The 17,647-nt window shown below is 49.1% G+C and overlaps 1 protein-coding gene across 11 annotated transcripts in view; it reads left to right on the forward strand.

Annotated features, from left to right (window-relative positions):
• Positions 1-17,647, forward strand: part of LOC135245665 (liprin-beta-1-like) — a 59,944-nt gene that overhangs the window by 36,061 nt on the left and 6,236 nt on the right. For 5 of the 11 annotated variants that reach the window (XM_064318866.1, XM_064318865.1, XM_064318870.1 and 2 more), the window contains 12 exons: positions 657-796; positions 1,147-1,232; positions 2,145-2,201; positions 2,321-2,381; positions 3,209-3,241; positions 5,775-5,955; positions 8,189-8,221; positions 12,253-12,394; positions 13,512-13,643; positions 14,033-14,183; positions 15,022-15,133; positions 16,769-16,857. In XM_064318866.1, the coding sequence (XP_064174936.1) occupies positions 657-796; positions 1,147-1,232; positions 2,145-2,201; positions 2,321-2,381; positions 3,209-3,241; positions 5,775-5,955; positions 8,189-8,221; positions 12,253-12,394; positions 13,512-13,643; positions 14,033-14,183; positions 15,022-15,133; positions 16,769-16,857 (1,217 nt within the window). The remainder of the gene's footprint in view (positions 1-656; positions 797-1,146; positions 1,233-2,144; positions 2,202-2,320; positions 2,382-3,208; positions 3,242-5,774; positions 5,956-8,188; positions 8,222-12,252; positions 12,395-13,511; positions 13,644-14,032; positions 14,184-15,021; positions 15,134-16,768; positions 16,858-17,647) is intronic. The other 6 variants (XM_064318867.1, XM_064318875.1, XM_064318876.1 and 3 more) reach the window with 4 other exon arrangements.

Here is a 17,647-nt window from a genome sequence, read left to right on the forward strand (position 1 = left end):
CTGGTCCAATAAAAGGAAGCTGGAGCAGAGTCAGTTTTGAAAGGTCTGCATGGTTGCTGGTGGCTCTTGAAAGGTCTGGATGGTTGCTTGTGGCTCTTGAAAGGTCTGGAGGGTTGCTTGTGGCCCTTGATAGGTCTGGAGGGTTGCTTGTGGCTCTCGAAAGGTCTGGAGGGTTGCTTGTGGCCCTTGATAGGTCTGGAGGGTTGCTTGTGGCTCTCGAAAGGTCTGGATGGTTGCTTGTGGCTCTTGAAAGGTCTGGATGGTTGCTTGTGGCTCTTGAAAGGTCTGGAGGGTTGCTTGTGGCCCTTGATAGGTCTGGAGGGTTGCTTGTGGCTCTCGAAAGGTCTGGAGGGTTGCTTGTGGCTCTTGAAAGGTCTGGATGGTTGCTTGTGGCTCTTGAAAGGTCTGGATGGTTGCTTGTGGCCCTTGAAAGGTCTGGATGGTTGCTTGTGGCCCTTGAAAGGTCTGGATGGTTGCTTGTGGCCCTTGAAAGGTCTGGATGGTTGCTTGTGGCTCTCGAAAGGTCTGGATGCTTGCTTGTGGCTCTCGAAAGGTCTGGATAGTTGCTTGTGGCTCTTGAAAGGTCTGAAGGGTTGCTTGTGGCTTTCGGCTCACTTTTAAATTTAAATGTAAATTTATTTGTGTTCCTGGTCCAGGACAACCGAAAGACCGGGACAGCGAGGAGAGCCACAGCGAGGATTCGGCGTCGGCGCGGACGGCCGATTCCGGCACCGCGGGTTTGGAGACGGCCCCTCTAGCCGGCCTGGAGGGGGCAACGGGGCAGGTCGCCGATGAGGTACAATCCCGAAATGGGTTGCTCACCCTCCAAGAGCACATCAAATTAAAACGTGTATTTACACAGCATCTTACCGAGAATATCAGTTACACTTAACCTAACCCTAACCCCAGACTAAAGCCCCACAAAGCAAGCCCGAGGTGTCCGTGGCAAGGAAAAATACCCAAAATAGTATACAGGAAAAAAATCTAGTCTGAATTCATGGTACCCATCCTCCTCTTGCCAACTCAAGGCTTGGGTCCATAGTGACCAGTATAATCAACTAATCCATAAAAGCAATTCATTTTGATACAACACTTAACAGTTTGACGCAGTATTCCCTGTGATTTCTGTTATATTCTGACCTGCAGCTCATGGCTTTGGCCCAAGGCTCCGCCGCCGTGCCGAACTTTGACCCGACCGCGGTGGGAGAGCCAGAGCCGGGAGCAACTGTCAGGTGAGGCCGCCATCGCCTCTCTGTCATACAGACCGCGGTACCTTACCGCGGCGCTACTAGCCTTCTTTTTTTTTTTTTTTACCGTGCGGAGTAACCTTTTTTTGATGTTCCAAAGTTGGACAACACAGAGATTTTTTTATTTCATGTGAATCGAGGACTCCCGATGTCAGCGTTTGTTTGTTTGTTTGTTTGTTTATCTATCTTTTCTTTTTTTCCTCTGGCCCCTCTCTATATCAGACACTGTTGACTTAACCCTTGGCCCTTCCCTGCCTTTGACAGCATTCCCGGTTTTCCTTGTCGATGGAGTGTGCGTAATTCAATGCTCGCTTTTTTTGTATCGGTGATAAGTAGCTTTGCAGGCTATCATTCTGAAGCTTGAGGTAGCACAAATTGCTAACTTCAGGTTTCGTGCAAGTTTGGTTGGCCAAGATAAGTCAGCAGACAGGCTGACACCCAAGGTGTGAGGTCTTTTTTTGATCTGGTCTAGGACGAGGTTTCAGGACGTAAATAAAATGGTGGGGGCAGGGGAAAACCGCCAGACAAAACCTCGGCCTGCCCCAAGATGCTGGGGTTATTGCTCAGCTGACTGTCGGGTCACAACCCCGATAAGGGTCTGCACTTATATTATTATTACAGGCATTTAGCAGACGCTCTTATCCAGAGCAACTTACACAACTTTTCACATCGGGTTTACACTGCATCCATTTATACAGCTGGATATGTACTGGAGCAATGCAGGTTAAGTACCTTGCTCAAGGGTACAACGGCAGTGTCCTACCCATGAATCGAACCTGCGACCTTTAGGTTACAAGACCAACTCCTTAGCCATTATACTACCCTGCCGCCTGTATATGCCAGCAGGTGGGTAGCAGAATCCTGGTAGCGCCCAACTCTTTTCTTTTTGTCCGGCAGCGACGCGGGCAGCCGGGACGCGCCCGCGCTCCAGGAGTCGCCGGGCAGCGGGTGGCGGTGAGTACGCGACCCGTCGGCGTCGCTTCCGGGAGCTTTTTTCCGGAAGCTTCCCTCGCCCTCCCTCGGCTGCCGTCCGTAGGGGAGAGCCGTGACCGCTCCCGAATTTGTCGTTCCAGGGACACGGACCTCACCAAGACAGGGAGCCTGGACGACCTGATCGCTGGCAAGGGCGAGAAGGTAAGGTCATGCGCGGCACACGGGGGACCCCCGGGCAGGTCGCTGCTCCCCCGGGCGGGTCGCTGCTCCTTGCGGGTCACTCTGGCTCCTTCTGGAGGGATGCTCTTTCCACTTTTTGGTTATTTCTGTGTTTCGTGTGTTCTTGCATCCTGTATCGACGAGAGCTCCACAGATACACAAGTAACTATTTCAGAGCACCAGTCTAATAGTTTAGCGCCAGCCACCCATTCATATTCCTGTAGGTGCCTTCTTGTTTTTTTTTAGGCATTCTGCACTCAATTTTGCAGTCGGCGTGCGCCAAACATTTATTAAATCATCTTCGGTTTGGTGGCTTTCATTTTATGGTGCAGTTACTTATCTGTGATCTCGTAATGGGGACCTGCGAGATCCGAAACACAGATCTGTCTTTCATCCCCGAGTATCTGCTGCCGTGGGACGTCATAACTGTGAGAACTCCTCAATGCCGCCTGACCTTGCTGACCTGCTCTTGCTTTGGGGTCCCTGCTGGCCAAACCTGGAATTTGGTGTGAAATTTAGAGAAGCGTGCTCGAATGGTAGAATGATCAGTGCCTGTCAGCTCAGCATTCCTTCCGTCTGTCCGAGTCTTATTACTCTCATTAGAGAAATTGACACAACCTGCCAAAACTTTGGATAGTAAATTCTTTGTCACCTGAATCAGTGAATCCTGAATTCTGAAGTTCTCATACTGTGGTTTTTTGCGCTTGTAGAAGTTCTCATAGTCTGATCTTTTGCGGTTGTAGAGGTTCTCATGGTGTGGTCTTGTGCGGTTGTAAAGGTTCTCATACTGTGGTCTTTTGCGGGTGTAGACGGTGGTGGCGGTTCACCAGACGGCTGCAGAGGTGAGCCTTTTCCTTCCTCTCTCCTCCCTGCTATCCTCCTGGCCTTGGCGAGCCTTTGCCTTCTCTGACACTCCCACCTTCTCTCTCCATTTTCCTCTCTGGGGCTGTCCTTTTCTTCTTAAGATGGCCGAAAACCTCTTCCTGCTAATAAAGGTTAGCAGTTAGCACCGTGCTTGTTGAATGTGTATGTGCGTGCGTGAGATGACGATGCATTCCTGCTGGATTAAGAAGCACACTTGGAAGTTTACTCAATACAGTCCTGTTGCCTCTTCAGCAGTGTGTGTGCCTCCTTGTTTTTATTTTTGCATGCGTACAACGCACAGTAGTAGCCTGCGACCCTGCTTGTGTGTGTGTGTGTGTGTGTGTGAGAGAGAGTGTGTGTGTGTGTGTGTAAGTGCATCTCTGGCTGTATGCGGCTTTCATTCGGAGTGTAGCAACACAACTCTGCTCAGCTGCTTTGAGGGAAAAGCGCCTGGGAGTGACTAAAATAATAATAACAATGAACTTTATTTATATAGCACCTTTCATATCATAAAATGCAGCTCAAAGTGCTTTACAAGAGAAAAAAACAATAGAAATCGGTACCACAGGTATTAAGATAAGCTGAAAATAGAAAATAGAAATAAAATGAATGATAATGGCAGAAATGACGTAAATTAAAAATAAAATAATAAAAAAAAAAATTTTTAAATTAGAAAGAAAATGAAAAGATTTTTTACAGGGCAGGAGTTGGTGGAAATCCTATATGTCTAAGGGCGGGAGTACATAATATGAGTTGCGGGCTCCTGATAGTTCTTTTCTTATCGAGACCAGATCATAAGAAAAACGTTAGGTAGTAGCGTCACAGCTCGCAAGGTGAAAGGTACCATTCCGAGCCAATCCGACATTATTACGGGCTCCCGATAGTTTTTGGGCGCAGTCGGCTTGAATTCGTCAGGTGCGAGAGGTCACGCGAGCCGATTGGGTTTTAATTCCCGTCGGCCAATCAGGAGGTGGCTCCGCGTGTGACGCTTTGCACCACTGTGCCTTGTCGACCGAAACGTCACCTGACCCGGTCGGGAGCTCGTGTGGTCTACGCCAGGGTTCGAATTACGGGGGGGATTGGGGTGGTCTGACCCCCCCCCCAATTAAGACTTGGACCCCCCCCCAAAAGAGGTAAAAACAACAGGTCGGGGGGGGTCAAAACATTTATATGTCCTTCTTACCTGTAATCGCAAATATTACAATATGTTTCCCATCAGTGGCGTCACTAGGGTTGGTGTCTAGCGACGCCACTGTTGTGACCTATTGTTTTTACCTCTTTTTGGGGGGGGGGGGGGGATCCAAGTCTTAATTAGGGGGGTCAGACCCCCCCAATCCCCCCCCGTAATTCGAACCTTGGTCTACGCTATCACCCGACCGGTTGTCGCAGTCTGAACCTCGTTGAGTGGGAGAGGGCGTCCGATCTCCCGACGTCGTAACCCGTGAGGAAATCGTGTGATGCGCGCCCGCCCTAAACCAGAGGCAGAGAGGATTGGGGCGTGTCATATATACGCACATCGGGGGGCTGTAGCGCTCTGACAGCCAATAGCAGTAGAGAACATTAAACAATACAGCCAATTACCAGTGGCCCTAGAGATATTTAGCGTCTGAGGGTCAGTGGATCTCAGTATATCATTTTTTTGGATTTTGCTGAACGACATGGGTTAACCAGTTATTGCAGTGCATCCATTGTCTTTCAAACTGCCCGTTTCTGATTGGTTAAATGGCTCCCTTTCATTCCCCTCAGTTAAATTCTGTCAGGCTTCATTTCCATCCTGTGTTGCTGGCCTATAGAAGAGATTTCTGAAGCGTCTTGTGGATAAATCCAGCTGGATGAGTCTGAGCCTCAGACCGACTTGCAGTTTGGAGCTGTCCCATCAGCGCCCCCCGCAGGCAAATCTAGGCACAGCAACATGCCGTATTTAAATTTTAACACCCAGTTAAGGGCTCGATGGATTCTGCGATTTAAACGAAACGATCAGGTCATTTATTTATAGGGTGTGTTTTACGTCACGTAGAATTAAATCAGTTTTTTTAAGCAATGAACTCTGGCGCAAACCTGCAGTACACCAATCCCATCCCAACGCTTTCAGAAATTCTAACCAAAAAACTCGGCTAGCATGGTCTTTTAGCCTGACAGCACTTACCTTATTGCAGCCATTTTTAATTACATTACATTACATTACAGGCATTTAGCAGACGCTCTTATCCAGATCGACTTTTACATAGCACTTTACATTGTATCCATTTATACAGCTGGATATATACTGAAGCAATTCCTGTTGAGTACCTTGCTCAAGGGTACAACGGAAGTGTCCTACCCGGGAATCGAACCTGCGACCTTTCGGTTACAAGCCCAGTTCCTTACCCACTGTGCTACACTCCGTCCTCCGTCTCATTTCACATTTTTCTCTCCGGTCCGGTTCGCTTGTTTCAGTTCTGCACCTCCTCGTTCAGCTTTTCTGTGCTGTCTCCGGGTCTTTGTGTTAACTCACGCTTTCTTCCACCCCAGAACAAGGCGTGTGAGGAGCTCAGTAAGATCAGCACACTCCCCCCCAGGTCCCCCCCAGCCGCCGCCACCGGCTCCGGCTCCGGAGACGACAGCTTCGGCACCAGGAAGGCCCGCTCCTCCTTCGGCCGTGGCTTCTTCAAGATCCGCGGGGGCAAGAGGACCGCCAGCGCCCCCAACCTGGGTGAGATGCGCCCCGCAGGGTGTGAGTGTGAGTGTGAGTGTGAGTGTGAGTGTGAGTGTGAGTGTGAGTGTGAGTGTGAGTGTGAGTGTTGTGTGTTGTGTGTTGTGTGTTGTGTGTTGTGTGTTGTGTGTTGTGTGTTGTGTGTTGTGTGTTGTGTGTTGTGTGTGTGTTTGTATCCTACCCTTTATGCCCTCCCTCCCACCTAGGCGCGTCATGCACCCAAATCTTTTGAGGGGGCACAAACTCAAATAAAATATATAATAATTTTTGTATTGGGGGCATTAGCCTTGAGAGAGGGAGAGTGAGAGAAACCTGAAGTGGTGTAAGGAAAGGGTCTTGGGTTGACCCGTACACTAGACAATATTTTTAGTGATTTCTTAGTCTTGAACTGTAAAATCTCCAGTGACATTTCAACTCCAAGATTTGTTCCCTCTCTGGTCTTGTCTTTGGTCTAATATCTTTTTTGCAGAATCTTAAAATGTATAAAATATTCTGAGGTATTAGTGTCACGGTTGTACAATTCCTACAGGGTAATTTATTATGCAACACTATGGAGGAAGAAAAAATCTTGATCATTTTATAACAAACTTTGCTTCGTATTTTTGCACACCATTCTTTTGGTCATGAAAATAGAACGTGTAAGCCTACTTTATACTGAAAACTTACAGCTGCATACGGTGGGGGAAAAATAGGTGCACTTTAGCAATGCAATATCCCAGCCAAATCAGCTGAAAGGAAAAGTGAAGTACCCCAGGGCGAGTTAAGCAGCACCGAGCCATGCTTAAGCTTAGCGAACGTTAGCTAGTTTGATCTCTTTACCTCGTGAGGGCCCGCAGGGACGGATGGTGACCTCTAAGATGGACGCGACTCTTCTGCCACTTTTTGTCAGCGTGTTTTCCAACCCGGAGAGGCTCTTCGTCTTCTTCGACAACCCCCCTTTTTTTAGACGCTGCCGTTTTCTGTCTCATTTCTGTACGCTAACCCGCGCTGCGCGCTACCGAGCCGCTAGCCGGCCGGGCGCACCGCACGCGGAAGCGGCTCGCCTCTCTCGCCCAGTCGCGGGGGGGAGCGTTGCCGGGGCCGACGCGGAACGGAATGCCGAATGGCTAGAAATACCGCAGCTTCTGTAATTATCGCAAGTTGGAAACCGGGACGTTTTTTTAAGTACAGTTACAATAGCGAAACCGGTTATTCACAGTGTCCCTACCCGTGATTTATGACCGATTAGTGTTAAAGGTGAGAGTAGGCTACGCCAGACTTTAGTTATGTGCGGGAGGCCTTAGGTGCCTGGATGTCTGTCTGCATTCTGTCTGCATTCTTCTCAAAAGCCTTCGTTCTCCCTTGTTTCACCGGCTCGGTCCTCTCTGACTCAATGGCAGTGACAGAAAAAAAGCCAAGTGCAGCATCAGCACCCCGGTCTAGTCTCTACTCTCTAAAGCCCTGTCCTGACACATTAGCTGGCTAGCTGCCAGACCTATCGAATATTAGTTGACTAGTAATAATGCAAAGGTGCTAATAATTAGCTAGCTAACAACTAATGCGCGACTTTTACAGTCATTGGACATAGCTCAAAACCAGACCTGGGTCAAATACGTGTTTGTTTTGGATTCAAATACTTTTCTGAGCCTGCCAGTATGACCAGAAGGCGGGGTTTGCACTTTTTGAGAGTATTTCATTGGTTCCAATACACCAGGCAAGATCAGTAAAGTGTAGAAAAGTATTTGAATTCAAACAAAATCCCGATGGATCTACAGTATGTGGCTCATTGAATAACGCTGACAGTTAGCAGTGTCCTGTGGGTGGTTAGTGACGTTCTCTGTGATTGGTAGCTGTTTCCTGTGGGTGGTTAGTAATGTGCTCTGTGATTGGTAGCTGTTTCCTGTGGGTGGTTAATAATGTGCTCTGTGACTGGTAGCTGTTTCCTGTGGGTGGTTAGTAACATGCTCTGTGACTGGTAGCTGTTTCCTATGGGTGGTTAGTAATGTGCTCTGTGATTGGTAGCTGTTTCCTGTGGGTGGTTAGTAATGTGCTCTGTGACTGGTCGCAGTGTCCTGTGGATGGTTAATGACGTGCTTTGTGACTGATGGAGCTCCGCTGTGTTGTCGGTGCTCTCGTCCTGATTTTACAGCCCGTGCCATGTCTGTGCCCCTGTTTACATGGTAACCTTTGACCTTTAACCTTTGCACTCTGCCCTGTCCCTCCCATACCCGCTGTGTGCGCGCCACGTGTGAAGACCGCGGCCGGAGTGCGAGTGCGCCCATGCTAGGTACAGTATGCCCCCCGCCCCCCCCACCAGCCGGGGGCGCCTGCAGGATGGCCACTCCAGAAAAATGGCAATAACTTGCAGCGCCCTGAAAAGTACTTGCCCCCTTCCAGATTTCCTCTATTATTGCGTCTTAACGAATGGTTTCATGGTCTTTAGACAAAATGTAATAATAGACAAAGGGAACTTGAGTAAACGCAAAACCCATTTTTAAAATCATTTCGTTTATTCAATGAAAAAAGTCACACCCATTTCACCCGTGTGAAAAATTTCCCTCTTAAACTTAATAACTGGTTAAAGAATGGTTTCCAAGCATGAGCTGCTCGCTTCAGGTCCTGCCACAGCATCTCTACTCAGGACTTTGACTAGGCCATTCCAAAACTTAAATTTTTTTATATATCAGCCATTTAGATGTGGACTTCTTTTGTGCTTTGGATCTTTTTTTTTCCCGCATAACCCTGTCTTACTTTAGCTTCAGCTCACGGACAGACTGTTCCAAGTGTTCTCCATTTGGAGATAATGGTTCTCACTGTGGTTCGTTGGAGTCCCAAAGGTTTTGAAATGTCTTTGTAACCCTTTCCAGACTGATATATTTCAGTAACTCTTTTTCTCATGCCTTCTGGAATTTTGTTTGATCGTGGCAAAGTGTGCTTGTAGAAACTTTGTGGTGGCTACTTCACTCTGATGGTAAGGTTCAATATGAGTGAGGTTTAGATTCAACAGGGCTGGCCGCAATCAAGCCTGTCTGTGTTCAATATGCTGCATCTGATTATCGCTTAAATGTAGTTAATTGGTTGATTAAGTAACTTTTTGAAGGTGCAATTACTTTTTCACATGGGTGATATGGGTGTTTAACTTTTCATTAAATAAATGAAATTTTAAACCCTTGTTTTGTGTTTACTTCCTTTCCCTTTGTTGAATATTGGGTTTTGTCTAAAGATGTGAAACCATTCAGTGTGACATATGCAGTATTAGTGGAAATCAGGAAGGGGGCAAATACTTCTTCATCGGTCTGTAGCTAATGCATCTACCCCCATCCCATGCGGATTGCGCTTTTAACCTCCCCCCTCCCCCTTGGAAATGAAAAAGGGAACCTGCTGTACGGTTAGAGAAAGGAGACTCATTCACAGTGCAATTGGGCCCTTTGGTTTTTGGGTTTGGTTTTGTGCTATAGAACACATTTTGGATGCTTCTTCTATGATTGTTTTTACAGCCCCCCCCCCCCGCCCCCCCATGTGGTGAAATATGTGCTATCCCTTTAGTTCCACCTCTGAGGTATTGGGGCTGCTCGGTGGCTCATTCTGTTAAGGCGCTGCTCTAAGGTGCGTAAATGGGCCCTGTATGAGAATGGACTGCTTACATCCATAGGCTAATCCAGTCTGCACCAGAGCGTCTGCTAAATGCTCGCAGTGTTAAAATACAAAACCAATGGAAGTAGAGTTTGCAGCATGGAGAGCTGATGCTTAATGCAGTTGGGGAAACAGGAAGAGGAAGTGGCTGTATTGTAGAACCTGCAGTGTTTTGGGTGCCCTGCTCAGCTGCTCTGTAATGAGTCTCCTTTCTCCTTTGTCAGGACCCCTTCAGGTAAACCCTGTCTTTTTGGTGGCGGTTGCTTGTGATAAACCAGCCAGCCAGCGCAGACCATGACTCGGCATCACTGGTCATGCGCAGCTGCCTGCGCAGGCCATGACTCAGCATCATTAGTCATGCGCAGCTGCCTGCGCAGACCTTGACTCAGCATCACTGGTCATTCGCAGCTTGCCCAGCGTGGAAACCGTGTGCCCCCCCCCCCCCTCCTCCACTGTTACCCGGCGCGGGGAAGTCCCCAAAGTTTAACAGTCACACCTGTGCACCTGCACAGGTGACCGTGGAACTGCCCGATGAAAAAATCTCCCTCCTGTTTTGTCGTCAGTTGGAGCTAGCTGGAGTAGATTGGGAGTGGGTGCGAGCATGTCTGCCTGCCGTTGTGTGCTCTGCCTTCCATTTTAAAGCACGCTCCCCTGCACCCTTTACCCTATCCCTTAGGTCGCATCCCTGATTGTGTTGTGGATCAATTCATGATTAATCAGTGATAAGTCGCATCCCTGATTGCATTGTGGATCAATTCATGATTAATCAGTGATAGGGCACATCCCGGATTGCGTTGTGGATCATTTCATGATTAATCAGTGATAAGTCACATCCCTGATTGCATTGTGGATCAATTAATGATTAATCAGTGATAGGGCACCTCCCTGATTGCATTGTGGATCAATTCATGATTAATCAGTGATAGGGCACATCCCTGATTGCATTGTGGATCAATTCATGATTAATCAGTGATAGGGCACATCCCGGATTGCGTTGTGGATCATTTCATGATTAATCAGTGATAAGTCACATCCCTGATTGCATTGTGGATCAATTAATGATTAATCAGTGATAGGGCACCTCCCTGATTGCATTGTGGATCAATTCATGATTAATCAGTGATAAGTCACATCCCTGATTGCGTTGTGGATCAATTCATAATTAATCAGTGATAGGGCACATCCCTGATTGCATTGTGGATCAGTTCCTGATTATTCAGTGATGGGGCACATCCCTGATTGCGTTATGGTTCAATTCATGATTATTCAGTGATAAGTCACATCCCTGATTGCGTTGTGGATCAATTCATAATTAATCAGTGATAGGGCACATCCCTGATTGCGTTGTGGATCAATTCATGATTAGTCAGTGATAAGTCACATCCCTCATTGCGTTGTGGATTAATTCATAATTAATCAGTGATAGGGCACATCCCTGATTGCATTGTGGATCAGTTCATGATCAGTCAGTGATGGGGCACATCCCTGATTGCATTGTGGATCAGTTCCTGATTAATCAGTGATAGGGCACATCCCTGATTGCATTGTGGATCAATTCATGCTTAACTCTTCCCCTTCATTGCTCATTTGCTCAGTGCTGGGTTGTCCCCCAGCCAAACACACCCGGCTGGGTCACCCCTTCAACAAATAAGTTTACAGTTCAACAGTCAGTACACTGTGCAGACCCAAATTTAAAGGAACATTTACCCAATCCTGCCATTTTTGTTGATCTATTTTATTGAAAGCAATGGGGAGATACCTCCAAGCTAGAAGCTGTCACAAAAAAAATCATATCAAATGCATTCCACAAGCCTAACTGCTTTTGAAACTGCCCTTTAGAGAAAATGATTGAGACATGACTGACAGTGTTAGGATCAGGGGTTACAGTCACACACACTGACAGTGTTAGGATCAGGGGTTACAGTCACACACACTGACAGTGTTAGGATCAGGGGTTACAGTCACACTCACTGACAGTGTTAGGATCAGGGGTTACAGTCACACACACTCACAGTGTTAGGATCAGGGGTTACAGTCACACACACTCACAGTGTTAGGATCAGGGGTTACAGTCACACACGCTGACAGTGTTAGGATCAGGGGTTACAGTCACACACTCAGTGTTAGGATCAGGGGTTACAGTCACACACACTCACAGTGTTAGGATCAGGGGTTACAGTCACACACGCTGACAGTGTTAGGATCAGGGGTTACAGTCAGACACTGTCAGTGTTAGGATCTGGGGTTACAGTCACACACACAGTGTTAGGATCAGGGGTTACAGTCACACACACTCACAGTGTTAGGATCAGGGGTTGCATGTGTCCGCAAGGAAACTCTAGAGTGCCCATTGTCTAATTCGCTCAGAATACAGAGAACATAGCAAATATTTTCCTAAAAGAAATTTCTTTTGCGTTTTTATCGCAAGTTTTGTACGGTGTGCGTTTCCACGGCCACCGCGGCACGAGCGGGTTTAGCGGAATTCCGCACGCGTTACCAACGGCAACCAGCGCCGAGCGTGGCTGAATCCAGACGGTCAGAGGGTCTTACCGGCTCCTTGCAGCCAATCACGGTCACCCGCCCTCCGACCGCCGGCGGGTCGCGACGGCCCACGCACTCGCAGTTCCTGTTGCATTGTGGGGGGGGGGGTTTTGCGTGGGACTGACGGCTCTGGTGTCTGTGCAGCGGAGACCGAGAGGGAGGGAACGGACCACCTGGATTTGGCCGGGCTCCCCCAGCGCTCGGCGGACAGCGACAGCACCCACACCCTGCCCTCCTCCCCGGAGGGGAAGAAGAAGTCCAGAGGAATCAAGAAGTTCTTCGGGAAGTGAGTGAGCGTTTGGCGGTTTGCGTTTGTGGTGTGTCCTCCCCCGTTTCCTCCCAGCGTTCGATTCAGTGAAACCCGCAAGGCCTTTTCACCTTGCAGTTGCTTTGATCGTTAAGCTCGCTTTTTTCTGCAGTAAAAAAAAATGCAATAATAAAATTAAATTAAAAAAATTGTTATTAAAAATGTCATGTCCTCACCGCGGAGACCCGGGTTCAATCCCCGGCAGCGGTACCTCCAGCTTGGTCAGACGTTCCTACGAACACAGTTGGCAGTGTTCGAGGGTGGGAAGCCGGTGAGGGTATGAGTCTTGGTCGTTGCATTAGCGACTCCTACTGGTTGGCCTGTTCAGCAGGGAGGGGATCTGGGGGAGATAGCGTGAACCTCCGCACGCGTTACGCTCTCCCAGTGAAACTCCTTGCCGTCAGGCGAAAAGAAGCAGCTGGCGACTCCACATGTATCGGAGGAGCCATGTGGTAGTCTACACCCTCCCCAGACCAACAGAAGGATAGTGCATCGACCAGGACCATGATACACATTGGTATAACGACTAAATTGGGGAGAAAATGGGAGGAAAAATGGCAAAAAAAAAATGAATAAAAAATTGCATGTCCTGCTCTTCTGTCTACACCATGACTGTGTTTGGCTAAATTAGCCTAATTTAGCCGTTGTCTGAAAGGAAACGCCAAAATCTGTGGACCCTGCGGCCCTCCAGAACCGGTGTTTGCCACCCCTGCAAGCCGCTATTAATGAGAGAGCCTGATAATTAATATCAAATCTTTTTGTGAGAAAAGATTACCTGTACCTCATTGTTATAAGTTTTCCCAAATACCCAGAATATTTTAAGGGATACTATATATATATATGGACCATCAATGGCAAATACCTTTGTTTTGTGTTGCAAATCCTGCTAATGTATAAATGCTGTGTACTACATCCTGAAAGGTGGCCATTTGACACTGTTTCTGTTTTTGGCTGGACCGCAGCAGCGGGGCCAGCCCTACAAATGCGAATGTCTGTGACTGACTGAGTGACTTGAGTGATGAAGTCACGCCATTGGTCGGCCGGAGAGGTCCAGCCATATACTAGGTTTTGACCTGGTCTTGTTTTTAATCGCTAGGCTGAAGAGAAGCCAGTCTACCACGTTCAACCCCGACGAAGACATGTCGGAGACCGAGTTCAAGAGGGGCGGAGTCCGAGCCACCGCCGGCCCCCGGCTCGGCTGGTCACGTGACCTGCAACGCGGAAACAGGTAAGAGAGGAGAGCCGTTCCCCCCGGTCTGGCGAGCAGCTTCCTGTCTGGGGGGCCCGATTAGAGGAAGTAACTTTAGTGGTCTTCAAAAGTAAAAAGAGTTCAAAAATAAACCCCTTTAGCTAACGGGGAAGGGCAAGACTACACAATTCTATTGCAAAATGTTAGCTCGAAAATGCTAGCTAGAAAATGCTAGCTAGAAAATGCTAGCTAGAAAATGCTAGCTAGAAAATGCTAGCTAGAAAATGTTTACGACCAATTTTGGAGGCATCGCTCCTCGTGGATCGTGAGGGATAAGAGACGAGTGACTCCGCACGTTTGAGACGTGTTTGGCCTCCCTGGCAGCGGGGGGGGCTGCTCCTGAGGTAACCGCAGCTTCCTGTGCGCAGCGAGCTGGACACGCCCTTCGCCAGGTGGACGAGGGAGCAGGTGTGCGGCTGGCTGCAGGAGCAGGGCCTGGGCGTGCACGTGGGCCTGGCCAAGCAGTGGATCGCGTCCGGCCAGACGCTCCTGCAGGCCTCGCAGCAGGACCTGGAGAGGGTAAGGCTCCCAGCCCGGCGTCTGCGCTGCACGCGCTCCTTTAATGTGTGTGTGCGTGTGTGTGTGTGTGTGTGCGTGTACCTGCAGGAGCTGGGTATTAATGTGTGTGTGTGTGTGTGTACCTGCAGGAGCTGGGTATTCATGTGTGTGTGTGTACCTGCAGGAGCTGGGTATTAATGTGTGTGTGTGTGTACCTGCAGGAGCTGGGTATTAATGTGTGTGTGTGTGTGTATGTACCTGCAGGAGCTGGGTATTAATGTGTGTGTGTGTGTGTGTGTGTGTGTGTGTACCTGCAGGAGCTGGGTATTAATGTGTGTGTGTGTGTGTGTGTGTGTGCAGGAGCTGGGTATTAATGTGTGTGTGTGTGTGTGTGTGTGTGTGTGTGTACCTGCAGGAGCTGGGTATTAATGTGTGTGTGTGTGTGTGTATGTACCTGCAGGAGCTGGGTATTAATGTGTGTGTGTGTGTGTGTGTGTACCTGCAGGAGCTGGGTATTCGTGTGTGTTTGTGTGTGTGTACCTGCAGGAGCTGGGTATTCATGTGTGTGTGTGTGTGTGTACCTGCAGGAGCTGGGTATTAATGTGTGTGTGTGTGTGTGTGTGTGTGTGTGTGTGTGTGTGTGTGTACCTGCAGGAGCTGGGTATTAATGTGTGTGTGTGTGTGTACCTGCAGGAGCTGGGTATTAATGTGTGTGTGTGTGTGTGTGTGTGTGTGTGTGGTGTGTACCTGTAGGGGCTGGATATTAATGTGTGTGTGTGTGTGTGTGTGTGTACCTGCAGGAGCTGGGTATTAATGTGTGTGTGTGTGTGTGTGTGTGTGTGTGTGTGTGTACCTGCAGGAGCTGGGTATTAAACACCCCCTGCACAGGAAGAAGCTTCAGCTCGCTTTGCAGGCGCTCGGCTCTGAAGAGGACGACAACAAAGGAAAACTCGACTACACCTGGGTGACCAGTAAGTGTGCGCCAGCTAGCCTGTCCTGCACTACACCTGGGTGACCAGTAAGTGTGCGCCAGCTAGCCTGTCTACACCTGGGTGACCAGTAAGTGTGCGCCAGCTAGCCTGTCCTGCACTACACCTGGGTGACCAGTAAGTGTGCGCCAGCTAGCCTGTCCTGCACTACACCTGGGTGACCAGTAAGTGTGCGCCAGCTAGCCTGTCCTGCACTACACCTGGGTGACCAGTAAGTGTGCGCCAGCTAGCCTGTCCTGCACTACACCTGGGTGACCAGTAAGTGTGCGCCAGCTAGCCTGTCCTGCACTACACCTAGGTGACCACTAAGTGTGCGCCAGCTAGCCTGTCTACACTACACTTGGGTGACCAGTAAGAGTGCGCCAGCTAGCCTGTCCTGCACTACACCTGGGTGACCAGTAAGTGCGCGCCAGCTAGCCTGCCCTACACTACACCTGGGTGACCAGTAAGTGTGCGCCAGCTAGCCTGTCCTGCACTACACCTGGGTGACCAGTAAGTGCGCACCAGCTAGCCTGTCCTGCACTACACCTGGGTGACCAGTAAGTGTGCGCCAGCTAGCCTGTCCTGCACTACACCTGGGTGACCAGTAAGTGCGCGCCAGCTAGCCTGTCCTGCACTACACCTGGGTGACCAGTAAGTGCGCGCCAGCTAGCCTGTCCTGCACTACACCTGGGTGACCAGTAAGTGTGCGCCAGCTAGCCTGCCCTACACTACACCTGGGTGACCAGTAAGTGTGCGCCAGCTAGCCTGTCTACACTACACTTGGGTGACCAGTAAGAGTGCGCCAGCTAGCCTGTCCTGCACTACACCTGGGTGACCAGTAAGTGTGCGCCAGCTAGCCTGTCCTGCACTACACCTAGGTGACCACTAAGTGTGCGCCAGCTAGCCTGTCCTGCACTACACCTGGGTGACCAGTAAGTGTGCGCCAGCTAGCGTGTCCTGTACTACACCTGGGCGACCAGTAAGTGTGCGCCAGCTAGCCTGTCTACACTACACCTGGGTGACCAGTAAGTGCGCGCCAGCTAGCGTGTCCTGCACTACACCTGGGTGACCAGTAAGTGCGCGCCAGCTAGCCTGTCCTGCACTACACCTGGGTGACCAGTAAGTGTGCGCCAGCTAGCCTGTCCTGCACTACACCTGGGTGACCAGTAAGTGTGCGACAGCTAGCCTGTCCTGCACTACACCTGGGTGACCAGTAAGTGTGAGCCAGCTAGCGTGTCCTACACTACACCTGGGTGACCAGTAAGTGTGCGCCAGCTAGCCTGTCCTGCACTACACCTGGGTGACCAGTAAGTGTGAGCCAGCTAGCCTGTCCTGCTGTTTACCTGGGTGACCAGTAAGTGTGAGCCAGCTAGCCTGTCCTGCACTACACCTGACACCTGGGTGACCAGTAAGTTTCAGTTTAAATTTCAAGGTGCTTTATTGGCATGGCATGCAGTGTCGCCAAAGCAAGAGTCACAAAGAACAGTAATAACAAAAATAGATAAACTAAAAATAATAACAAAATGAAAAACTATACAACCTGTAAACTAATATATACTCATTATGCACATGTATGCCATAAACAGTAACATTAACATACTGCCATGTTTCTGTCTCTCTCTCTCTCTCTGTCAGGATGGCTGGATGACATCGGTTTGCCGCAGTATAAGACCCAGTTTGATGAGGGGCGGGTGGACGGGCGCATGCTGCACTACATGACTGTGGTGAGTTGCCCCTCTGCAGCGGGATTAGTAACATTGCAGCGGGATTAGTAGTCATGTCAGTGAATTTCCCCCCTCTAAGCCATGTCAGTGAGTTTCCCCTCTCTAAGCCATGTCAGTGAATTTCCCCTCTAAGTCATGTCAGTGAGTTTCCCTCTAAGTCGTGTTAGTCAGTTCCCCTCTCTAAGTCGTGTCAGTGAGTTTCCCTCTGTAAGTCATGTCAGTGAGTTTCCCTCTCTAAGTCGTGTCAGTGAGTTTCCCTCTAAGTCGTGTCAGTGAGTTTCCCTCTGTAAGTCATGTCAGTGAGTTTCCCTCTCTAAGTCATGTCAGTGAGTTTCCCCTCTCTAAGTCAAACGACGACTGAAGACCCACCTCTTCAGGCTGCACCTCTCCCCATCCCTCCCTTCCCCCCTGTAAATGACTAAAACTTAGGGTTGTAACTAGGCAGCTGTTTCATAGGTGACTTAGTCGATGCGCCTGTCTTAACGACTAATTGTATTTTTATTTATTTTTATTTTTCCATAGATTGCGTTGTTGCCGTTCTCGTTGTTAGTGTTAATCAGTTTAACCATCAGGGTCCAAGTTGAACTATGCGGTTGTTCCCTGTACTTGGACCGGTACTTCTCTCTAGGGTTTTCGTCATACTTGTTCCTGGTTATGGTTATACACTTTGTTGTACGTCGCTCTGGATAAGAGCGTCTGCCAAATGCCTGTAATGTAATGTAATGTAAGTCATGTCAGTGAATTTCCCCTCTAAGTCGTGTCAGTGAGTTTCCCCCTCTAAGTCCTGTCA

The sequence above is a fragment of the Anguilla rostrata genome, chromosome 19 (genome assembly GCF_018555375.3).
Source record: "Anguilla rostrata isolate EN2019 chromosome 19, ASM1855537v3, whole genome shotgun sequence".
In the NCBI taxonomy this organism is placed as follows: domain Eukaryota; kingdom Metazoa; phylum Chordata; class Actinopteri; order Anguilliformes; family Anguillidae; genus Anguilla; species Anguilla rostrata.